The sequence below is a fragment of the Pelecanus crispus genome, chromosome 19 (genome assembly GCF_030463565.1).
Source record: "Pelecanus crispus isolate bPelCri1 chromosome 19, bPelCri1.pri, whole genome shotgun sequence".
In the NCBI taxonomy this organism is placed as follows: Eukaryota; Metazoa; Chordata; class Aves; order Pelecaniformes; family Pelecanidae; genus Pelecanus; species Pelecanus crispus.
The window spans coordinates 7,160,968-7,186,344 of record NC_134661.1 but is presented as its reverse complement, the minus strand read 5'-3'; the positions used below and the strand labels follow the sequence as shown (position 1 = coordinate 7,186,344).

The 25,377-nt window shown below is 43.6% G+C and overlaps 1 protein-coding gene across 2 annotated transcripts; it reads left to right on the top strand.

The window, feature by feature from the left end:
* Positions 1-15,114: 15,114 nt before the first annotated feature.
* On the top strand, positions 15,115-22,731 carry DRD2 (dopamine receptor D2). 2 transcript variants are annotated; one of them, XM_009479614.2, is made up of 7 exons: positions 15,115-15,414; positions 18,376-18,485; positions 19,006-19,142; positions 19,824-20,014; positions 20,882-20,968; positions 21,618-21,957; positions 22,538-22,731. In XM_009479614.2, exons 1-7 carry the CDS (start codon positions 15,133-15,135, stop codon positions 22,729-22,731), a joined length of 1,341 nt encoding a protein of 446 aa, XP_009477889.1. In that variant the 5' UTR covers positions 15,115-15,132. The 2 variants fall into 2 exon arrangements, with proteins under 2 accessions (XP_009477889.1, XP_009477896.1); XM_009479621.1 differs by lacking the exon at positions 20,882-20,968 and having other exon boundaries at positions 15,133-15,414.
* The last annotated feature ends 2,646 nt before the right edge of the window (positions 22,732-25,377 follow it).

Sequence of the window (25,377 nt, the reverse complement as noted above, 5' to 3'; positions counted from 1 at the left end):
TGTAAGAACTCGGGCTAGCTGAAACATGGCCAAAACTATTTCCATTGAAAGCTGAACTGAATCAGTATTTTGCAGAAAGTAACTGCTTTTCTCATGAGCTTTCTTTCTTTCCCCCTCCCCAATACAAATTCAATAATTTATGCACTAACACATTTTGTTTAGCTGCAAAAGTTCTGGGTTCAGAGCTTCTGACAGAGGTTAACGTTCCTAGAAGAGAGATCATTTCCGCCACTAGCATTTTACCATTCCCTTGTGCCACACCACCAGTAAAGTCCAAATAGTCTTTCTAGAGTACAAGCATATGCATTTCCTTTGAAAGATGTTTTACTAGTAAAAGGAGAAATCCGTGCAGTGATGATGTGCAGTTATTTGTTATGTAGGAAGATGTTTGTCTACATATGATGTCTATTTGCAGCTTCCTTTGTCATCTTTTCCAAGTGTTATTTTTATTTATCTGTAGGGTTTTTTTTTCTCAGTGTGAAGGAAGAATCAATTAGGAAATTACAACAGTAACAGAAAATTACAAGAAGGGTTAATAATAAAGTTAAGATCCTTTGAGGCTACATTTTGCAATTCAGTTTACTGTTGAATTTCTGATTCAGAAGGCCTCAGAATCATATCCACAAAACCTTAGCATAAGAGACATTGTTGTAGAGACAATAAACATACTTTAGAAAAGAAGGGGAAAAAAGTAACTTGCAAAGGAAATGTTAAAGTAAAGCAATTACTAAGTATGTGCAGGAGATAGTTCAGTAACTTGGACATTTCTATCAGTATTCAGTGTCTGCCCCAAAGATATTATTCTGAAGACATCCTTAATATGTCAGGTGTGGCAACACCTTGACCACTAACAATGTGTCTGATTTTCATGTGGGTGAAAAATTCAAGTCATAGGCAACAACAGCAACCCATGATTACATACCAAATCACATCACTTAGACAGTAATTTTTTTTTTTTTTTTTTTCCTGTGGAGAGAACCACAGGCTCAAGAAGGGGACCTGTGTCTGCAGGATGAGCATATAAAAGAGAACAACTCTCCTCTGCACTGTTACAATGCACTTCTTTTAGGAAGACAAAGGCCAGAGCCTGCTGGCGGTTTTTCTTGGACTTCCGTACTTGTTTCACCTTCATGCAAGAAGGGCACATGTGTTCAGATCATGCACATTTTGCTTTCAGTCTTCTGCACCCCCTTATTTATATTGCTGATGAATTAAACAGCCACTGAAGACAGCACTGGATTTAGTCCTGCCTTAACTTTCACAATAACTTGTACCTAGCACTCCATAATTAAAAACATTAGTGGCTCCTTGTAACATTTCATCTGAAAGAGTATCTGTTCCCTGTCAAATAGGGTGGAAATATTCATGACTTTCTGGAGCTCTGTTAATGACTTTGTGGATTAAAGGAATATGGAAAGAATATGGAATTCATAACTAGAGTGGGTCCAGATTACTGGATTTTTGAATTGGATTCATTATGGACATTGTATGTGATGGCTGCACTTAAAAGCCTCAGATAAGATGAAGTATTCACTGTGTTAGGCACTAGATGTGCGCACTGCAGGAAATGGGTCCTGCCAGCCACAGCTTGTACTTTACACTTTCACAGTTGCGGGCTTTTTTTCACTATACCTGACAACTGAGCCCAGATAAATTCTGCTGGAGGAGCTGTCAGTGCAAACAATATTCACAGATACTCTGTCCACTGCTTCCACTTGCAACCTCAGCCAGTAAATCTGGAGGGTTATTGGGCTGCAGGCCAAGGGTGCTGGGGCTGACCGATTCCGCGAGCCAGCCAAGCGCCGCTTGCGTTGTGCACTGCTCAGTGTGTGCGCGGGCGGAGGCTGGAGCCGGTTCCCAAGGGGCCCGGCTGCCACTGCAATATAAGCAGGAACAGTAACAAAGTTTCCTTTCTCCACCTCTCCTGTTGCTCCTTTTGTGGATTTTGTTTATAAATTTTTTAGGGCCAAATGGCTGTATTTTGTATACTAAAGCCTTCTGTATACCAACGCCTCACAGCAGGCTGAAAGTGTTGCTGACGGTGTAGAAGTGAACAGGTAAAACTTAGGAGAGCAGCTGCTGAGCGTGGCCGGTGATCCCAGGGCTAAGGCAGAGCTAGAGAAACGCAGCAAAAGCCCTGGCTGTCGGCTGGCCTCATGCAAAGTGGCTCCACTCCACTGGAAACCACGAGACACGAGCAGTGTTTCACACATTCCTTGCCATGAGTTTTGCAACATGGTCCCAGAGCCCCTTCTGTGTTTGAAACCAGAGGTAGTGTTCACGCAGCAAAAGCCATGGCAGAATGTACACCCGCTACTAGTCCAAACATAACCAGCTAGTCTGGGCTGGCCTCTTGTAAGAGGTAGCCAGTGTAGTAAAAAGTCCTGTGACCCGCTCCCACTTACAACAGCTCTATCCTCTGACCAGGCAGACTTTTCTGCAATTTTGAAACTGAAATCACTCAAATAATTAACAAAACTTAATCTCTCTTGAGCACTGAACCTTTGATTAACCTTTTCCCCTGGCTAGGGATTTGTCAGTGATGCTAGCAACAAGTCATGTGGAGTACGGGAAAATACATGTCTTTTCAAGGTTTCTGCCAGCTGTCAGATTAACACATTCTGCTCCCCCACTGAAGAATCAGCCCAAAGCCACCAACTGAGCAAGGGATACTCTAGCAACAGGCTGGAGACCTGGGAGACCAGCCTTAGGCTGTGATGCGCACATGTGCTGGAGTTAGACTTCAGCATGCTAATGAGCTTGCCTGAATTTTAATGAAGGCCTTTGGGAGAAGTTCAGTTTACTGCCTTCTGCCTAGTAAAAACAAGCAGGACAGATAAAATCTTAAACCTCTTTTCTAACATCTTAGCTCAGGACAAAGCAAAATAGCCACGCATTCACCTGGAAAACAAGCTGTACCACACACGGTGGAAGCAAAACACCTGCTTTCCTGTGGGTTGAATCGCCCATGCAGATTCTCTGAGGTCTTTGAAGAGAGGCAACAAGATGGCTGTCTTCTCCTGCTGTCAAATTTCACAAAACATGGGAGAACTTAACATGTAGTGTAAGATCCCTCTGCTCTTAGGAAGCTTGTTTGACACCAGCAAACAATTCCAAAGGCCAGGCAGAGGAAAATATACACCCCAAATGCATAGACAGCAAGTTCTTCCCCCCGCCCCGCAGTGTAACCAGATGAGCAGCTTTCTTCAGGAAACCAAGATAAAACCATTGAAATCACTAAGCTGGTGAAGGGTTCAAAGAGTAGCAGCCAGACCCAGATGGCCTGTATAGAACGTTGAGGAGCTTCAGCAAGTAAAAGCAAGTAAGAACAAACACTCTATTTCTTTAGACATGTTTGAAAACCCTGTCGCCAAACACTGGCAGGATGAAGGCCAGTTTCTCTTCCTCCCCTCTGTCTCCAGGAGAGGCACGCAGGGCGCAGCTGTGGAGCAAGCTGGGCACGGGGCACTGGGAGCACTGATGCTGGGTTGCTAGAGCAGGAGCACAAGGGAGTGCTTGACTCTCGCGATCCCAATGAGGGATTTGACGGTGAGTCAGGCGGGGGCAACATCGACATCGTACAGGGTTATCTGATCACATATGACACTTCTTGTCACATTGCATCTTCCATTAGCTCAGCCAAAAGGCTGGGGGAAAAAGATGCCCGGCTCCTTTTTAGTCTGCTTCCCTGCTGCACGTTCAAAGGGGAGCGGCTGTCCTCAGGTGCCTCAGGGGAAGGAGGGGTGTAAGCGAGGAGCGGCTGCATCTTCATCCCAGGACGACATGCCTGTGAATTTCCCCAGCCTCTGAAATGTGAATGGCACCACGAAATGGGTTCTATCGGGGTTCCAGTGGCAGGCTGATTACTCTCTGCAAGCTCACTCTCTGTAAAATTTGCACTCCACTTTTTTTTTTTTTTTTTTTTTTTAAATTGGTTCCCTGGCCTTCTTAGGTGAGTTTGAAATATTGCGTGTGGCTCTTTCTCACATGTCTGCTTGAGATCCAAATACATAAGCTACCTCTGCTATGCAAGCTGAGGGACAAATCCATTTGAAATCATGACGAAACTCCCATTGGGAAGAAAATCATACCTAGGAGCAATAATTCTTCCAAGAACGTGAGCTTTTGTATCACAACAAGTAGCAGTGAAAAAGATGTGCTGCATAGTGAATTTCTGCCTCTATAAGTAGACTAAATTGAACAAAGAGGGGACACGATGCAACAGCGTTCGAATAGAAAGACAAATTGGAGAGGAAATATATGTTGCATATATAAAAGGTAATGAACCGTTTTGCATATCTGGAAGACATTCAAGAAGGTTAGATCAAGAAGTTCAGACGAACACTTGCCATGGAATGGCCATGGTGCAGAGCAGGAACCACATGACTCTCCAAGTCCTTTCCAGCACTATGGCCACAATAACAGACGCTGATTTACAGAAGCTGATGATCCAGCCCAATTCCTCTATGGCTGAATGCCCACTCTGTGGGAGGAGATGTAAAAGGATAGGTCCAGAACTGGAGACATGTCCGCCTTCTACTCACATTTTGCTTGCAAAGATGACAGAGGTGGGATTTAAGCTGAACAGTGGAGCTGATTTGGGTCAGGGATTAAATGATTAAAGATCATTAGGATTTAAAATTTGAGGAGCACTGGCTGATTTGTATAGGAGGAATACACAGAGCCTCCTCGCCTCCCCTCTGCTGATTGTAGCCTGTATTTCTACTCATTTGCCATGAGGGACAGGACAGTAATTCATCTAATGTTTTCTTGAAGTTTCAAATACAGGGAAGTGGCACTTAGAGCAAGAAGGAGTCACATGAATGTTGTGCTGATTGACACATCTTCATCAAATCTTCTACAAAGAAGCTATTTTTAATAAAGGGATTTCATGGCAAATATTACTCATCTATGGTTTGGGGCAAACACCCACAAAATCTAAGAAAAAGAGGGAAGGGAAGGGAAGGGAAGGGAAGGGAAGGGAAGGGAAGGGAAGGGAAGGGAAGGGAAGGGAAGGGAAGGGAAGGGAAGGGAAGGGAAGGGAAGGGAAGGGAAGGGAAGGGAAGGGAAGGGAAGGGAAGGGAAGGGAAGGGAAGGGAAGGGAAGGGAAGGGAAGGGAAGGGAAGGGAAGGGAAGGGAAGGGAAGGGAAGGGAAGGGAAGGGAAGGGAAGGGAAGGGAAGGGAAGGGAAGGGAAGGGAAGGGAAGGGAAGGGAAGGGAAGGGAAGGGAAGGGAAGGGAAGGGGCTCTCCTTTCCTCTGCAATCCGCTACTTTTGGCAAAAATTTTTGCAAACAAGCTTATAGTGATAGGAGTGGCAATGAAAAGAGCAGATGTTAAATGAATGTTAGATGACATAAGTGGAAGGCAAATATTTGATCTCCTCAATCTGAATTATAATTATTTACTTTTAATAAAGTATGGCTGAAGGACTCAGAGCTGAAATGTGTGCTAGGTGCTGCATAAACACAGGAAGCCTGACTGGAGGGGAAAGAAAAAAAAAGATTTATTCAACTAAGGAATCAACACAATCTATTTCTGCAATCAAATTAAGTTATATGCTTCAAATGCCAAGCACCAAAAAGTACAGTGAACATTAAACAGAGAAAACCAAATAACTTTAAAAAATCCTTAAACATTTGCCACATTTTAACCAGTACTTAAAAGTCAATATTTTGTTCGAATTTCAGCTGCCTCTGTACATAACTACTGGGGATGGGAAGTGAAGAGATTCAACCTTTTCAATTCCTCAAAAAGAATACAATTAGCTCTACTGCTGATCAAGGATTATTTGCAGATGTTGGTGGATGAACTCAAGCACCTAAGAAATTCTAAAAGAAGATAGATCACCACATAAGGCTGGGAATGTATTAGATTAGTCAGAGGTTCAGATCTAGTGAGAGATCTGGCATTAGGATACATATAAAAGAATTAAGAAAAAAATGGGCTTTTATACAGAACAGGCTGGTAGGTCTATAGTAAGGCAATACTTAATAAGAACTAATGCCTTTCTAGTCAGGAGACCTGTCTCTGACAGCGGCCATCTCCATGTGAGAACGCAGGACTGAAGTGATATGCAATACCTACACTATTAATTCACACTCTTAGCTGCAGCTGTTACAGATTTCATCAGAACCTGCAGTGCCAGATCTGATTGTTTCCACAATTTGTTTTCAAATGATCCCAAGATAAGACTTTGGAATGGGTCTTTGTTTTTAGGAAATAAATTCTTCATCTTTAAACACTGAAAATCAAGATCTGCGTAATATTTCTGGCTGGGTATCCAAAATCGAAAGCACATACAGTCAGAAATTATTTTAAAAAATCCTTGTCTGCCCATCCTTTCCACCAAGCTGAGAACTGTTCAAGTGGGCTGCATTTGGAGTAGCTCCAGCTTGCAAAATTCTTAATCTGCCAAATGCTCAAAAGATTAAAGCTTGCCCTGTACCCACATATTCTTAAAGAGTAATAGGAATCAATGGCTCTACTCCAGCAGCCTGCCAGGCAGGAGTCAAATCTCTCTTCCAGTGGGTAGAGGCAGTGATGGGGTGTTCTGGAAGGAGGTTATTGCTGGAGGAAACTATTTACGCCTGCTTCCGTTCTGGAAGGAAAACCAGTGATTTGCGATGTAAACCGCCCTTCTATGTTTGAGATGACTGTCTGTGCATTTGACAAGTCTCCTCTGAGGAGGGCTAGCAGCGAGACCACATGCTCTAATGGCTGCTGCGATGGTTTAAGAGCCCATGCTAGAAGGCTGGGAAACCTGATCTGAGGGGGAAATGGTTCTGAATTTTCTAAAAATGTTTGCAAAATATATTCTGAACTTGGGTAACCAAAATGTTTTGAGTTAGATCTTTTCAAAGGAAAGGGCATAATTTAACTAAAATTTCAGAGTAGACAAGGGGGTTTTTCTCATTTTGATGTGAGAAGTTTTAACATGTTTGAAATCCTGATAGAGCCTAAACAGCTCATTTATGGGGAGGGGGGAAAAAAATCCAACTTTTCCTTGCAAAAGTTCCTCTTTTTGACTGTTTAACATATTGGAATTAGAAAATGTTGAAATCGGAAAATTCCAAGTACTTTCTGATAAAACCCCATGACCAGCTGGAGGTCTTGAATAAAGAGAAAGCCTTTTCCAAAATGGAATCTGCTTTTTATTAGCAGAAAGACACACTAAAGCAAGTTAAATGTGCATTTCTCCAGCTCTAGGGAAGGTGTCACTGAATCGCTCCCTTCCATTAGGACTTGCAAAAAAACCTGGCAAGTCTTTAATTAGGGTGGGATTTTCAAAGGACATGAAAGCAGGAGGCGGTCAATTCCCAGTTAAAATTCAGCCTTAGAACATCCTTCTCCAAATGGATGAGATGAACGTTTGTGCTGGTTTTCAATAGGGAGGGCAGTAACACACTCTGTTCCCCTTGTGGCACTTCTGCCAGTACCATAGCAGTCCTGGGAAACATTTTGCTCCATCAGCACTGTGCCCAGGGATAATGGACAAGTACTCTGGGAAAAAGAAAAACTTCTTCCCTCTCCTCCCTGCAACGCAATTTCAAACTCAGGCGAAAATTCATGGCGTCATAGGGAAAGAGGGATGATTAACGCACTAATACCACAAATGGAGAATTGAGAAATCAGGTGACTTCTTGAAGTCAAAAGCGTCAGAGCATCTGCCTTAAAGCCAGGAATCAGCTTGCAGTTCTTGAGTTACAAGGCTATTGCAAGAAGATCATCTTGTCACCCCCTCCCACAGGCCGCTGTGGTTCTCTTCACCCTCTGTCCCAGTGCTGCTGTTAGGGAGGTGGTGATTCACGTTACAGAATTAGTGCAGAGAGCTCTGAACAATCCAATTATTGAGAAGTAAAGTGCTGTGAATAGAAAATATTGTGGCATCACTGAGAAGAATGGTTAAAGTCAGTGACTCAAAGGCCTATGTGGCAGGAGTGTATTATATACAATCCCCATGCTAACAGCACTTCCGAGCACTTACAGGAGGAAGTGCTTAGATTAGGTGCTTTACAACACACTCTGGGGGGGACATATGCACGCTTTCTAGTAGGAAGATCCAATTAGCTATTACGCAAGACCAGGTGAAATGCAGCAAAGTTTCTGCATCAGAAGTAAGCAATAACTGTGGTTAAAATGCCTTGCACTTGTATTTAGAATAACAAAGGGTCTGAAGAATGCGGAGCCATATAGAAAGGCAGGAGAGGAAGAAGCTTTTCAAGAGGCTTTTGCAAGAAGCTGATGGGAAGAACTGCTATATTGGATAGATACAGAGGTTGCACAGCACTGAGGCTAGAATTCAGCCCCCCCAAAACCACAGCCTTGTCAGGATCCTTGTCTCTAATTTCTGTACCTCTAGGTGCAGAGGTAGCTAAGCCTACTGCTTGTGTATTCTACTTATTACTAGAGACTTACCACTAAGAAAATGCAAGGAGGGTAGAAAGTTAACTTTGCCCAGTACTGCCTTCTGAAGAGATACAGTGGGTGCTCAAAATCACTTCAAATGTAATTACTGCCAGGACCTCATCAGTCATGACTGTCAAATCCCCGCTGTATTTGCATGTCCCACTCAGTGCTGGGGCAGTCAGGTTTCTGTAAAGCCACTAGGACTTAGCTTGTGTTCAGTGTACCGGCTGATCCTGGAGCGTCAGACGCCAAGGCAGGTGGCCGTGATTTTTCATCAGCATTAGCAGCAGCAGTGGGTACTATGGTTCTCAGGTCAAGACAGAATTTACAATATTTTCCTAATTCCTGACCTTTCATCCTCCTTTTCAATGTCTGCAGACACTGTCCCCTGCATTGAACTGTGCGGGAAGAGATTCTTACTCGCTGCTAGCTGTTACACACCTTCCTGGCTCTCCAGTGAACCGTGACCAGGAATTCACCACATGGATTATCAGTTCTAGGCTTACATGCAAGAAATAGCGAAACTACCTCAGAAGCTGCTTTCCTTTGCACAGTGTTCCTGAACAGGGAAAAAAACCCAGCTCCTCAAACACACGCGCCCCTTCTCTTTCTCTCCCACCACCTCCCTACTCCAAAAGAATATGTTATTTCCCTTGATTGGAATGCTTCAGTCGCAATCTCAGTGGAGCCCAGTAAACAGCATCAAGAAGCATCTTCAGGACAGAAAGGATGTCAGTTTGACAGCTTTCCTGTGGCCCATTGGTTCCAAAATTTCAGAGGAAAATGACAATATTCAGGGAGGCACTGTACTGTGCAAATTTCACTTAGACATTGATTTCTGTGAAACAGAAATGCCTTTGGAGCAAATCTGTCTCTAAACACCTTCCTCACATAGTCCTAGGCTAGACTTTCAGTAACCTGATGGGTACGTCTGGGTAGCAGCAACCAGAGGGAAATAGGCAATCTGGCAAGAACTGCATGCAAGAAATACCTTGGGAAAGGGAGGTAGAGACCGTTCTGAGGCTGCTGTGGAAACATCTGCCATCAGGATATCGTTGCTGATGGCTTTTGTGGTTGTTTTCCTATGAGGTCTACATAGAGTTCAGTCACTGAGGCGCTGCGGCAACCAGGAGTCCCAAGCTGAGCAGCGTGACTGTGTCTGGAGTTCATGGGGAAGCTTGCCCCTCGAAAGCATGCTGAACCAACCACCTCCCCAGATCGCATCGGTGCTGCCAGCTGCCTGCAGCCCCCACTGCGCGCTGCCAGTCCGGGGTGGTGCCGCTCAGCCGTTGCTCAGGCATCGCGGCAGGGAGCAGGGCGCAGCTCCTGCAGCTGCATCCCTCAACCCTGCTCCTACCTCTACCAGCCTGCTCCAGGCTGAGCTCCAAACTTCATCTCGAATGCATTATGTCTGGGGCAAAGCCTTAGGGAATTTCATACTGTTTTATGAAGAAGCAAAGGCTGACTCCATGTTTTGGCAGCCAAACCCAGATTAGCTCCAAAGGCCACAAATCTTTACCAAATAGAACCCAGATGCTGCAATGATATGCATCATGGTGTCTGCTGGACACTGATGCTAGCTCAGAATCAAGCCCGTGAATATTTTACACCTGAGGGTGTTTGCAAGCAGAGTAAAGACCAAAAAGAGCGTTACACCTTTGCTATTTCTGAGAGAAAAAAAGAGGTTTGCACTGAATCAGGGCATCTCTGCCCTAGCGCAGAACTAAGAAGAGCAGAGGATAGACCCAGGATACTACCTGAATGCAAGCAAGCTGTAGGTATGAGTTTCTGCTGGAGCCTTTTACCCCCTGATTCCCAGTGAGGTGTCTGGTGCATCTATCTCTATATGATAGAGCAAACTCTGCTTCTCTGCTTAATACACATTTCATGTTTCAGATCTTGCAAGAAAGATAAATGGTTTTGTTGCTGCCGGTTGTGAACATTGCACATTTGCCAGGGAGATGTCGTGCTAGTTTGTCACAAAGGTAATTAGATGATCAATCACGAGGAGCTAAGGAGAAATGCCAGCATTGCAAACCAACATATTTTTCAGTTTTCTCTCTGAGAAGAACAGGGAGTTAACTACAAAGGAGAGAAAAGCTCTGGCTCTGCATTTACAGCCTCTGTCCTGGCTCCCTTGTCCCTGTCGTTTCCAGCAGGGAGTAGCAGCCAGACAGCGGATTTCCACCAGTTGCTGAAAGACATCTGGAAAGCATGGGAACTTGTTGAGAGAGGCTGTTTTCCTCGGATGGCAAACTACTTCCCAGTTAGGCTACGTTTGAACAGGCACACTCGAGGAAGTTAATGTAGAGGGGATTAGCACACGCCCGGGTGTACGCCGGGCTCAACGCAAGGGGAAAGCCGCAGAGATGCTCTGTGCGGTGCAGGCATGCTGCGCTGCTGGCAGCAAACACAAGGCTGCAACCTTGCTGCTCTGTCCTGCCCTTGACCTCTCAGTAAATCCATATCTGGATTAGCTCAGCCATACCAAAAATCAGTGCGGACTCTGTATGGGAATTAAAGTGGCTTTACTGCAGTTAAGTCACAAAGGAATTTGTTCCATTTCAGGACTCTACCCACACTGCATCCAAAGTCTCAGCTAAAACTGAGACTCTCTTTGCCTCTGGTGGTGGTGTACAGGGAAACTGAAACTCGGCAAGGTCCCACAAGGACAGTGCATGGCGAGGTGCCATTTGTACTACCTTTTCTCTGTATTTGTGATCCCTTCCCTCTGCCTCCATGTGAAAATGCAGGTGCCTGGACAAACGCAGTAAAAAGCACTCTCTTTTCTAGTCAGCTTTTTAAAGTGCTGCTTCTCTACTGAGAAACTGTCAACAGTAAAAGAAAAAGTGCTCCTTAAAGCAGTACTGAAAGACTTACAAGACACTGTAATGGCCACAATAATGCTTCCAAATGATGCCAGTTCTGTGTCTGGAGAAATTAAGATTATTTTTAGGGCTGAAATCCCAATCTCTCAAAATTTAGGAAGTAACAGAGCTGTCTGTGTAATTGTAGTTTTGTACCATATGGATATATACTAGATAGACCCTTTAATTGCATGATGACAAATTACACTGTTTTAGTTTCCCTATTTCATACAAAACATTTGGAACTTTTTTCGTGTTTCATTTTCCCAAATTAAAACTTTATTTTTACAATAGAAACACCAGACCTTTTCATTTGTACAACATTCAAACATAATCTTTTAACTTTCCACATGATGACCAGCTGCATGAAAAGACAGGTGTTATTGCTGTAAAAAAAGTTCTACTGAAAGGAAAAAAAAAAAAAAAAATCTTGCAGAAGCTGCAGAGGGAAATGGAAGAGAATATTTGCTCACTTTATCCAGGGCCTTCTATATCCTCCCTAACCCCCATCAAGTAAATGCCCAATAGATGGACATGAGAGATTAGCTGCGTATGGTTCCTCCAAATCTGCCGCTGAGTTGCAACGGCCCGTAAAACGAGCAGGGCTAGAATTACTGTGCACATAACTCACCCTCATCTCTGGCCTTTCCTCCATGAAGCACAATTCTGTTTTCTGAACTGCAGTCAGAGCTCACGAGCCAGGTAGGACCAAGGGGCTGATCCTGCACATATCAAATCATTCCACTTCTTTTATACTTTTAAGATACTTTTCTATGTTCCTGCTTTTTCTCATCCTGCATTTTATGCATGTTTCTGCCTTCTCTAGATAGTTTTGCATTATCAAAGGGCAACAGGAGAAAAGAAAAAACTGTTGCTGCATTTAGCATTGATTTTTCCCCTTCACTCTGAGTCACATAAGCTAACATTTAATTAATTTCTGACACTTTGACAGTTTCTAAGAAGACATTTGTAGAGCTATCAAGTGCCGCTGATAGCACTGTCAGACAGACACTTTTTGAATTATCAGCTATTAAGGACCCACATGCAACACATTTCCAAGGATTATTATACAAATTGTTCTTTGAATGAGAAAAGCACACAAAAGCTCAGTGAAACATAAAGAAACCATTGTTCCCAGGTGAATTTGATATTTGCAAATGTTTTGCTATTTTGATCACTTACATGGTTTAATAAATTGAATTCACTTTGTCTTTTATTAAGAAAATTAAATGGCCTGTTTTGGGATGTCTGAGAACATGGCCAGATCTTCAAATCACAGTGGTCTTTGTGGAGATACACCTTGAGAATCATAGAATACTTGATTTTAGGAAGTGCTGAGCAGTGAATGAGGTCCCTTCAAGATCTCTCAAACCAGGAACGCCCAAACCAAAGTAGCCAAAATCTCCAGTTGCTTTTAAACACATCTTGCCTTTAGTCTTTGATCATGGTCTCTGACATGTCACCATTTCTTGATGTAGTGACTACTTCGGACCCAGGTACAGACCTCGATGCTTTGCTTTTAAACACACAAGCAAACCTGGCAAGGGGCTGAAATGATCAAAGTGGATTAATGCCATTCCAGAGACCCGCTGCAGCTGTGGGTGGCAGTTCAGGTATGACAACTCTATTTTTGCTGGCCTCACTGTACTAATTTACCAGTTGACAAAGAAGCTCTGTTTCAACAAATGGGACAGAGCTGTGTTTCACCTTGGTCAATGGTACAGCTATGACTTGATGTTAGCATTTGTCTGCCTCTGCTGTACACCAGAGCCGTGTTATTACGATCAGACTGCTCCACTTGCTTGTCCCTGGAGCATGTGGCATTAGTGCTTCTGGTGAGCTCAGGGAACCTATTAGCTCATACAGTGAAATTCAGCTCAGTGTTCCTCTCCTTGTGGCCTTTGTGGCTCTCTGAAAGGCAGACTCAGGTGCACATCAGCCAGATCTGAGCATGTCCAGTTCTGCCTGTACTACTGGCTCAGTTATGCAGAGGACTGGGATGATTTGCAGACTGAGGCAATACCCATGTTTTAGCCCGTACTGCTTCAGCAAACACACATTGCGTGGAAATCCCTTCTTTTTCTAAGTCTGTAGAAACTCCAGCAGGACCCAGACATGGTGTGGAAATACCCAGAAGATGGTGCCAACCATCACAATCACCCACTGCACAGATCCTGCCCTGGGACATCTTAAGTGAGCCCACCTAAATGAGAGCCAAAAGAACCTCACAACACAGCCAGGAAAAAGTCTTTCCAGTATGCCAGAGCCAGTGGCCAAATACACTGCAGTCTCACTGCAAATGTGGAATTTCTGTTTTTCATATGCTGGCACCAAAGACCCCAACACAGACACCTGCTGCCAAGGTCTGTCTGCATGATGTAGCTTAACTTTTAGCCAGTTTCTTACAATGTGGACATATGTGCAGTTGGATGCCAACAATCTAGGGGTATGCACAGTCCCGATATCACTGCTTTGCATCAACTGCTGGCATAAAATCCATATAGCCTCATGGACATTCATGCACCTTCACTAGCCTGCACCATACAGAAATATGGCCTAAGAGCTATCAATTCTACTGTAGTGTATCGTCAGACCAGAAACCATGACCTTCCCTTCACACACCACATCCCACACTTAGCTTTGTTTATATATCTTCCTCAAGAGAGAGTAGCTTTTTGCTGTCTGCATTTGCAGCTGATAACTCCCAAACCTCTATATCCAGACAACACCATTTCTTCAGAATATTGTTTCCTCTTCTCTGTTCTGTTAATTTTCATTCTTCTTACTCTTCATCCATAAAAAATGCTTGTAAGCCTGGGACCTGATCCATAGCCAGTGGAAACCAAAGGAAGGCCTCTCGGTGACAACCTCCTTACTGTGTGCCAAAAATGGCCCAGCTAAGGAAGCAGAGCACAGAGGCAGCCCTGAGAGACAGAAGAAGTCCAAAAGACTAGGAGGCATTTGCAGTTGCCTTTGCTATGCTTGCATAAAACAAACACAAAACCCCAAATATGTTCTAGGGAACTCTACAGCAAAAGCCATGATTTGTTTAAATGTTACCTTTGAAAGAGTGCACAGCACGTGGCCATTGGCCAGGGAAGAAATGATAGTTTGCCGTGATGCCACAGATTTCCAAGGAGACCTGTCTTCCCAGCGCTAGGAGCTGCAGAGACTGCGCTGTGGGATGGCACCTGGTCATGCTCCCACCATTTTCCCCTTTGCAGTGCAACCTCACCGGGGGAATGGCAGAAGGCAGGCGCAGTCCAGCCCTGACTTCAAAACTGCCACTGCCAAGTTTCATTATCATTACAATTCAGTTCACAGGTTTATTTATTTATTTGTTTCCCCACTGGAGGAAAAAAATAAGGAAAAGCAAAGAAAAAGAAAAAAACCCACAGCCCAAAGCCCCATGAATCACATGAAAAATAAACACAGTGGGTCATGGCACATCTGCCCTGAACTGCGCGCACCTAACACGGAGCAGTTAGTGGTTAGGGAATGTCAGGGGAGCCAACACAAAAATCCCAGGCACTCTGCCTGAATCGGCTGTAACGCAGAGTAACTAATATCCCTGGCCACAGAAATCTGGGCGATGAACTGGACATAGAAATGAACTTCTTGAATCCCTGCCTAGGTATCTGACGATCAATTCAGCCTCCAATCTGGGTCTTCATCGCATTTCCAGTCAGTCAACCATTTGCACACAGAAATTCAGGGTAAGGGGAACAGGCTCCAGAGAATCCAAAGAGTGAGGTAGCACATCTGTAATTGTTTTATTTTTATTTTACATGTTGGCCTTTGACTGTCTTTTCAACATCTTTGTGTCAGGGTGGAGCTGGAACCTGGCACTTTTACATCCATGGATCCCCTAAACCTCTCTTGGTACAACGGTGACATCGGTGACAGGAACTGGAGCAAGCCACTCAACGAGTCCAGTGCAGACCAGAAGCCTCAGTATAACTACTATGCCATGCTGCTCACCCTCCTCATCTTTGTCATTGTTTTTGGCAATGTGCTGGTGTGTATGGCTGTGTCCAGGGAAAAAGCCCTTCAGACTACCACTAATTACCTGATCGTGAGTTTGGCAGTGGCAGATCTCTTGGTAGCAACTCTGGTCATGCCTTGGGTGGTCTATCTGGAGGTAGGTGACCCAGGTTTCTTTTGCAGTACTGAATGTTTCTGGTGAATGGTTAGAGAGATGGAAGTTTAGCAGCAGGGACATCAGCTATTTCAAGACCTCCTGAATTTCCCAAAACAAATGTGTTTTTAATTTCTTAACAGTTGGTCAGATTTTTCCAGGAAATGGACACGATAGCAGATGACAGGCTGACTTGAAAATACACTGCTGTTCAGAGGGCTAAATTACAACTGAATTGCATTGAAAATGTGGCCTTTAAATAGAGGGGTCAAGAGTGAAAGGACTCCAATTTTGTTTTCAAAACTGCATAGATGAACTGTTCATTCCCAAGCACAAGGATGAGTCTGCAACAACATCATGGGTGTCACACTAATAAATGGCATCAAATAGTAATCAAAGCCCTATTTCTGAAGGACTACAGTAGTAAGAAGAACAGGCAATTGTAGAAGTAGTATGCAAATCTGGAGCTTTTATGTCACAATATATGAGAGAAATAGAATCACAAGTGAGTTACTTTTCACATTGCTGCCGTTAGCACATCACATTTGTACTAAAGAGCTCTGCGCTTCTGCGTACAAAGCCATATTTGAGTGGCACTGTGGTTTGTGAACGTGAAATACTCCCAAGACTGCCACCTGTTTATTAGATGGCAAATGACTCTTGCAACAGTAAATAGCCTGGAAGAATGAAATGCATCTCTAGATGAAAGAATAAGAGAAGATACACAGCCCCTCTCTCTTGACCCCCTTCGCTGGGATGCTCGTGTTCTTCAGTCAGCTGAGAGCTGGCATGCCAGCGGCAATCACAACCAAGAGAGAGTGAACGGTGATGAGAAAGCATGAGTCTGAAACTATATTGAGTTTACAATTAATTTTCAGGTGCTAGTTTATGAGAGAATATTATAAAATGGAGAGGAGAGCAGGGGAAGAAGCCATAATCAATTAGCCCATTAAGCATTAATGCAAAGGAAAACAAACCCACTGACATGACATAGACTGTCGAGAAACCACAATACTAATTATCACTCTAGTTAATTATTGTTTTCATGGCACTTTAAAAGTGTAAAGCATCATGCATCTGCTAAAGCTTATTAACATGACCACAGGCTGGTTGTGATTGTAGTCAATGCCTCGGGGACCAGTTACGCTTTTCTATTACATTCCTTTTTTGCGACAACCCACTTTAAGCAGAGGCTTATGCTGTGAGAAGCTCTTGCTCTCTTAGGCCCAGCTATAAGACTCTCTCAGACACTTCTTATTTTAATGTGGAAGAATAAAACACAATGGTGTAAGATGCTTTCCCCGTTCTGGGGGAATGTGTGCATGGAGTTGGTCAGGAACCTCAGCTTCCTTAGTCTACCAAGTAGGACAATCAGCACTCTACATGTCAGCAATAATTTTTTCTTTTTGTTTAATTTACTTTTGCCCTTTCTGCTCTTATCCACACTCTTCTAAACCTACTGCTAGCTCGAAGCAACAAAAAAACATGACAAATACTTGCTGACAGAGAAGGAGCCATTGGACCGATGTGAGTTACATGCACTGTGGTCCCTCTCTGGGTCTGCAATCTGAAATCAAAACTGGCCAGAGCCCTTTGTTCTGTAAATATCTTCATTTTTTTCAGGCTTTGTATCACAAGCTCGGACAAAAATGGATGTCAAAAGCAAATCCTTTTAAAAATGAGCCTCAATGCAAACAAATCTTCTACCTCCAAAATTCTGAGGTTTCTCCTACATAAATGAAAGCACCAGAAGAAAGAACTGCTGCAGTTTACAGCACGTCCCATAAACTCGAAACCATGCGTTCAGGAAACTGATTTTGCAGAGGCTTCTATCTGGCTGGAAACCTTTGCCTTTAGGCAAATTCTCATCAAAGTTACTGATGTAGCTGTCTTTTAAGTGCTTTTTTAATCACTGAGTATTCATCTGTCACTCAGGCTTCAATGCAGTCATTCTTTCTTCCTTCTTTTTGCTGCCTATGGTTATGTATATCAGAGCAGAAATAACTGAAGAATAGATATCTTATTCATTCTATTTTCAAATGCAGTAGGACTCTATTTTTATTAGAGGGAAATATATTTTTTTCATCACATGTCAAATACAGCAGTCCTAATAATTGCTATTAAACTTAATTGGCAAAGTTCAGTTTCAATAGCAAGGTAAGTGAAGAGAAAAAGGCTACTGGTAACTGGAAGTGTTATCATTAGTTCTTTGTCTTTAACACAACATGTAGTGTGTCAAAGAATTTTCACTCTGAATTAAATTCACTTCGTTCACACACAAAAAAAAAAAACCCCAAAAGTGGGGAATTTCTACCCCGATTTTTTAAACTAAGAAATGAAGGAAAGCTCCTGCTTCTCTACTGCTGATCTTTGCTAGGTATAATTGCAAAAAAGTGTCTAATAAAAAGCTGCAAGTACAAGTAGAGGTGCTCGGGGTACAAAATTATTGTATTTCCTTCCAAATACTTCTTTGCAATGCTTCAGAGACCTGTTTAAGCTCCTGCATAGTTCACTGAGGAGACTTGCACTCCCTTATGTCATTGGAATATGAGCCCAGGTGTGTGTTTGCTCTTTAGGCTGCTCAACTCAATACAGAGTAACAGGATGGAATTAGGAAGGACAAAATCGCACCAGCCCTCAGAGGAATGCTCTAAAGAATGGTTTGGATGGAGCAGAGTACTTCCTTTGTGGCCATGCCATCATTTGAGACCTTTAGACTAGACAGGACAAAGTCCTCAAAGGTATTCAGTGGCAAACAATCCTACTTGACACAGCATGTGACTGATTGCATGTGACCTGATTCCAGCTGGAACTTCTGTAGACAAAATTTTGAATCCTCCTGAACCAGCAGAACTCCAGCTACCAGCAAGCGTCTATATCTTTGTGCAGAATTCTCCCTTTAGGCCTGCTCAATAGCATATCCTCAGTGAATTCTTTTACTGACCTTATTCTCTGTCTTTGCAGGTGGTTGGTGAGTGGAGGTTTAGTCGGATCCACTGTGATATCTTTGTAACCCTTGATGTTATGATGTGTACCGCCAGTATCCTCAACCTCTGTGCCATCAGCATTGACAGGTGAGGGCTCCATGGCAGCAAGTTGTGCCAAATCCACGGTAGCAAGTCACAGCCTTCTTTATTTGGTCTAATTTTACCTGTGACTCAGAGACTTGAGAATGGTGAGAGCTAGTGCTGTTGATGTCTTTTGAAGAGCAATTTAGAGGACCTAAATGAGGTCTGAGCAGGGATTCTGCCAGAAGCAGACATAGAAACACTGGTCTTGAGAATGTAAATGGAATAATCTGTATATGTCCCCATCAGTTCAGTCCTTCTGTTTATATACTTGCATGATGGAGCAGACATCGGTGGGAAGGCAGTAGCTCAGAGAGCAGAAGAAAAATGCTACGCTAAGCTGACCCCAGCCTCGTGCCTTCCAAAACACGGATTGCAGACATCTTGGAGATTTGTGAAACTTTACTTGCCCTATATTCTCTTGCTTGGCCAGGCTTTCAGACACAGTAACTAGGTGCAATTTCCCACAAAGTTTGTCAGGACTGGCAGAATAACAATAGACTGGGTTTGTATCTTCACACTGCAGGTACACAGCAGTAGCAATGCCAATGCTATATAATACCCGCTACAGCTCGAAGCGCAGGGTCACGGTCATGATTGCTGTGGTTTGGGTGCTTTCATTTGCCATCTCCTGCCCACTCCTCTTTGGCCTCAACAACACAGGTGAGTGTTACGCCACCTGTAGCTGGCTATTGGCATCTTCCTGGCTTTACTGGGTCCCCAGGTAGCCTTCTGTTACAAGTCAGGAATAAATGTGGGGATCGGGTTTCAGGTTTATTGGGAGGTATCCGTCCCTGTTTCAGGTGTCCTCTCGTGGTGTCATCCCCAGCTATTTCTGTCAGCTTCTTCTGGATCTGTTTCATCTCTTCGGTTCCAAACCAGTGTTTTAGACACATCAGGACTGAGGTTATAGAGAAGTTCACACAACACTCATCAATGTTACATGAACATCTTCCACTACAAAAGCAAAATCCCTCTTATACTGAAACATGTGAAAAGGAAAGTCATGGGACAAATAGCTTCACTGAGACAGGAGAGAAAAGAACTGGCTGTTCAGCCATCAGTTTCACAGGAGGACTGGATTGTATACAGCATGGGATCAGCACGCTTTTAGTTATAAGGCAAGTGGTAGCCAGGGACTTTGGGTCCGTATGTGACTCCCTGTGACCCAAGGGGAGTTTGCTGTTCTGGTACCACTTCCAGCTGACATGGTGGTCCTCCCTAGACCCCGAACCCCTCACTCTCTAAGTATCTCTGTGCCTTCTGAAAGAGGGAGAGAGAAGGGGAAGCCGGTGCTAGCTCCTAGCAGCAGGGACAACAAGCCTGAAACTTTTTGTCTTCCAGATGAGAATGAGTGCATCATTGCCAATCCTGCCTTTGTTGTGTATTCCTCTATCGTCTCCTTCTACGTTCCCTTCATTGTCACCCTGCTGGTGTATGTGCAGATTTACATAGTGCTCCGGAAGCGCAGGAAGCGCGTCAACACCAAGCGCAGCAGCCACGGCCTGGACTCAGACACACAAGCCCCGCTGAAGGTAACTAGACCTCTGTCCTGCTCTCAGCAGTCTCCATCCTTTCCCCTTCCTGCTCCACTTCATTTCCCAAAGCACTTTCTCCTTTCCCCAAATGATACTGGCTGGACTAGGTGAAACAGTGCATCACAAAGGTGAATGCTGTGTCCTGTGCCATTCTGGAGTCCCAGTTGTACACTGTGGATTATCAGGTCACTGGCTGGTGCTTCACAGGCCTCCCTGGATCTCAGGGGATGTTTCATCACCTGCATTAGGAGCTGCTTCATTAACCAGACTGCATTTCCTTTGGCTCTGCTGAGTTTGGGTACCCAAGACTACAGGCTATACTATGTTTTGAGTCAGTCCTGCTGTTGTGTTGAAGAAGTTCAATGGAAATTGTTTGCATGGCTGGGGTGCAAACTACATCACTGGTAATGATACCTCTGTAGCAAAAACAGCCTCTCAAAGCATGAGATATGCACATAAGTGGAGTCCACCTGAGCGTGTTAAGTGTGAGACTGCTTGTCAAAACTCTACACTTGCAGCACACACAAAACAACCAATAGGAATGTACGGCCCCAGAGGAACTACCCCCAAACTGCATTGCCTCAGAGGCCACTGTCATGTCAAGCAAAGGAGGCAGCAAGATGGGAATAGGCCGAAACATAAGCAGATCTTTGTGATTTCCTTCCTTTGCTGAAAAGCACTTAGGGATACTTGCCTCCATTACTGTTTCTTCAGAGTAGTTTTCCATCATTCTTAGCACCTTAGTTGCACCGATTAGTTTCTGCTTTATGCCCTGTGTTTGTATTTCCACGTGCCTCCCTTACCAGCTTCCCTTCCCAATTACTATCTGCTTGTGTAACCTCTGAGCTGGTGCTTGCCCCTTAGGACAAATGCACTCATCCAGAAGACGTCAAGCTCTGCACAGTTATTGTGAAGTCCAATGGGAGTTTCCAAGTTAATAAGCGCAAAGTGGTGAGTGTTAAAGAGAAGTGGTAGCTTTTCAGAGCATTTAGCTTTCCCCTTCTCTCCTCTCAGGATGCAAAATGAATTTATGTAGGGTGGGAGAAAAATAAACTAAGCACAAAGGTTATCATTCAATCTCAGAATTTAAATATTCTTCCCATTCCTTAGAGTGAAGCAGGGGGTTTAAGATCATAGAGCTCAAAAAGCCAGACTAAGCTCGCCTAAAGATCAACTAACTATAAAAGCCATGGCAGTTTAACATTTTGTGTCTTTGATTTTCTTCTCCTCTCTGTTATTTATTTTAAGTCTTGGACTGCATTGGCTTTCTTGTGTTTTGATTGTTGATTTTGTTTTGATTTATTTATATTCTGAAAACCTAAATAAAATCTATGGGGAGTGGAGACAGCATCTCTCCCATTTCTTAGCGCAAAAAAGGAGAGTCATTCACTGCAGTTCTGTCAATCCCATGTACCCAAAAGTATTCTTATCTGTAAACACTTTACAGCCCTTTCTCCAAGCATCTACCAAAAATGTAGGGAGGGAGAAGAGGGATTGATTGTTCTCCAACATCATCCAGCTTCACTCTGTAAGGAATGTTCATTGCTCCTCTCTGTATATTTATCTGTCTTTATGTTGTGGACATTTGATTCTTGTCCAGGAGGCAGAGAGTCACATAGAAGAGATGGAAATGGAGATGGTGTCCAGTACCAGTCCCGCTGAGAAAACCACCATCAAACCAGCAGCACCAAGTAACCATCAGCTGGTTGTGCCAGTTGCTTCTAATCAGGGCACCAACTCAACCCTGCAGGCACCCTTGGATAGCCCTGGGAAAGTAGAGAAGAATGGGCATGCCAAAGAAACACCCCACACAGCCAAGGTCTTTGAGATCCAGTCTATGCCCAATGGCAAGACAAGGACCTCCCTCAAGACTGTGAGCAGGAGGAAACTGTCACAACAGAAGGAAAAGAAAGCCACTCAGATGCTAGCCATTGTACTTGGTGAGAGTGCACATTGGCTTCCTCTTGTGTTTCTGCAGAAAACCGATAGCTACCTGGGATAAGGCTAGCCAGTCTCAATGTCCAGTGTAGACGGTTTTTCCAGGCCTCTCCAGAAATAATTTCACTGGATATGTTAGAGGATATGTAGGCAAGTAGGCAAGAGGCTGCCAACAGGAAGGCTACCTCCTTCCCACCTAGGAACAGTTCGCAGTGCTGTACAAAAGGTTCAGAAAGCTGTCCATCTGTGGGGTGTTTGGACTGCCAAAAGACAGCTGGGTGCAGGGGCAAGAGAGCTAGCTCGTGGGCTTTCCAGAACACAAAAGGCAGCATAGCTCGGCAAAAAACTGGCACCTCTGAAGGCCTGATTTTTTTGATGTAGCTGGTCTAATTACATCATCAAAGAAGTTCTTTAGTACCTGGATACTTGGAATATAGACTATGAGACTTAACAGACAAACAGAAGGCTTATTCCTCAGGGAAACATTTTTCCTTTATACCCAAAAGAACCTTACTGTTCTCATAGTCTCTAAATTTGTCCAGCTTTCAGCAATCAAAATCTGTCTCTTTCCCTTCCCCTTAGGTGTTTTCATCATCTGCTGGCTCCCATTCTTCATCACTCACATCCTGAATATGCACTGCGATTGCAACATCCCCCCAGCAATGTACAGCGCCTTTACGTGGCTTGGATATGTCAACAGTGCTGTCAACCCAATTATTTACACCACTTTCAACATCGAATTTCGCAAGGCTTTCATGAAGATACTCCACTGTTAAAAGTAAAAACAGGAACTACATTTTTAAGAATGAGAAAAAAGAAACCAATGCCATTCACGCACACAAATGGGCAGCCATGAGGCGGTCTCGAGCTCTTGTATGGGGCACGAGGCCTACAGTGTTACAACAGTGCCATGCCCATGCTCCTTTTAGTGGGGATGTAACGAGGACCTTCATGTGGGAGGTTCTCTCATCCCTTGAGGTGACCTTTGGACTCTGGGACACCAATCCCAAGGGCACTTTTCAGAGCTACCCTCACACTGTGTTTAAAGCAGAAGCAAAAATCAAGACACACTCACTTGATTTTTGCCTGTGGCCATCTAACCTTGAGTGCATTAAACACAGACAGTCACAGAGCCATGTGAAGGTAGCGATAGGTCACTGCCGCTACTGGCTTGCGTGTTACGTCATTGATACAATTCTCACCAAAGACAAGACCATCTTTTCCGCTTTGCAATAGGAGCCAGACAGAGCTTGCGGAAAGTCCATGCAATAGCTTTGCCTTCACCTCGAGCTGACTTACCCACTATTAAACTGCTGAAGCCTTGAGAAAAAACTTTAAGAGGTCCCCAAGTGGGCTAAGAAGGTTCTGCTACCTACAAATCCAATCCCTGTAACAATGTGGGCTTACAAGCAACAGACAGAAAGAAGAAGGGGAGCGTAAGTCTCATGTGGGACCACTACATCAGTGTAAATATGAATAAATAGGATGAATTGAACAGAAGCCCCAGCCAAAAAAATAGATGGAAAGAAACTAAAGAAGTGATACCTTGCATTGCATGGTATACATTCAGATCAAACAGGACACCAACTATCATCTATCATCAGCCAGCCCAGCAGCAATTTCTGCCCACCAGCATTTCATCTCCAGTCTCTTACAAGAAGTTACAAAACTAGGTGAGGAGTGTTAGTGTGCTGAATGCAGAAACATGAAGACAGCGTGCCAGGTGAGGCATCTGCAGCCATGTCTGTCTGAGATGTGAACTTGAACAAGTCAGCTAAGTTAGGTCCAGTTCTTCTCACCTAACTTCAGGGCGCCACGAAGCCAAGGACCACCTCAGATATAATTTGCCTATGTCTCTCAATAGAGAGAGTGCAGAACAACATTGTGCCTAATTTAAATTAACAGCAAATGAGATAAAACTGTGTGTTTTGCAAAACGCCAGAATAAACCCCCAAGAAAGTCCCTAGCTGGACCTGCTCCTGTGTCCAAGTTGGACTCTGGAAAGGTCTGGATGTTTCCAGCATCCCTTACCCTCTGATATCTATCTTTCATGGATTGAAACAATCGAAAACCCATAACAGCATAATTTCACCATGCTGTCTCTGGCATTGCCAAATCCACACTGTACTTACCAGTTGTACTCAGTTCACAATATATTTTGTAATATCTTTGTAAATAAAATATAGTAAGATGAATAAAATGACACGGAAATAGGTCTGGCTAGAAATTAATGTGGGATCTGGAGAACTAGATGATTACAATAGCCACAAGCAGAGGCAGGCTCCCAAGTTCTAGTTACCTCCTGTAGGTCCTATGTATTAACTGAACAGGAGTGTACATGCTTATCAGAGCAATATTTTGTTGACATACATGAACCAGGTGTTACACAATGCTGACAGAACAAAACGTTATGAACATGTAAGATGGGGCCAGTCACTCTTCTGTCTTAGCAATGTAATGCACAGCTAGGGAACCTTTGTACCTTGTACATTAGTAGGATTATAGGCAAGGGAAAAAAACGCTTCTTACAGAAGCACAGGAAACTTTCCGATCCTTTTTTAATCAGAAAATTGGAAACACTAACTCAAGAGACCTCAGGCAGACGTTATCTGTTCTTTTTTTCCCAGTTTTAACCAAATAAGTTCACTCAGTGATGGGAATCAACTCAGACTGGTATTAATTAAAAGACTCAAAGAACAATGTAAAGTCAGGAGGGGTTTTTTGGTGGAAAAACAGTAACAAGCTACTGCGCAATTTTCTAACATATTTACAACCGCAAAGCAGAAAGGTGCCATTTGACTTAATGAATTAACAGGTGGGGAGCTGAATCAAAGTAGAAAATAATATGCATATAGAAAAAAAAAACCTTTAAAGCATTTGGAAGTTGCCATAGGTGATAGTTGCTCTGTACTAAAACCTGGTGTGATCCCTCAAAATAAGCGGAATGTGAATAATGTCTTAATTTTGTGCCATAATTTTATTTTGTGTTCGGTATTAACCCAGGACAAAATCATCATCTTCAATACTGTGTACCTTGTTCAAAAATTTTGTTTCTGAATCTAGATGCAGAACCTTACAGCTCAACTCACCTGAACTACTAGATGAAAAACTCTTCCAAAACATCATGGAGGAAAAGAGCTGCTGAAAAAGGGCCTATGTCCTTTGTACGTTTGCTAACTTGGAACAAAAAAACCAGGTATCATTTCCTAGAGATTAAGTATTTGTTGGGAGAAATTACCTGCAGCCCACCATTCATCCCAGTGACATTTTAAGCCACTCGTTCCTAACACTCCAGGATCAAAGGTATCTTGTGGGAATATCTATATCCCCACTGCCCTTGGAAAGGTGGTAATGCCATGTCTGTTCACCTCCTCTGCAGCAGGTTTTCCTTTCCATAAACCATCTAGACTTAAAGACAACTA

What these genes read in the sequence shown, in the direction of transcription:
- DRD2 (XM_009479614.2), top strand. Translation starts at nt 15,133, where the DNA reads ATGGATCCCCTAAACCTCTCTTGGTACAACGGTGACATCGGTGACAGG. An exon ending in CTTGGGTGGTCTATCTGGAG is followed by an intron (nt 15,415 to 18,375) that starts GTAGGTGACCCA and finishes CTGTCTTTGCAG; the next exon opens with GTGGTTGGTGAGTGGAGGTT. An exon ending in GATGCTAGCCATTGTACTTG is followed by an intron (nt 21,958 to 22,537) that starts GTGAGAGTGCAC and finishes CCTTCCCCTTAG; the next exon opens with GTGTTTTCATCATCTGCTGG.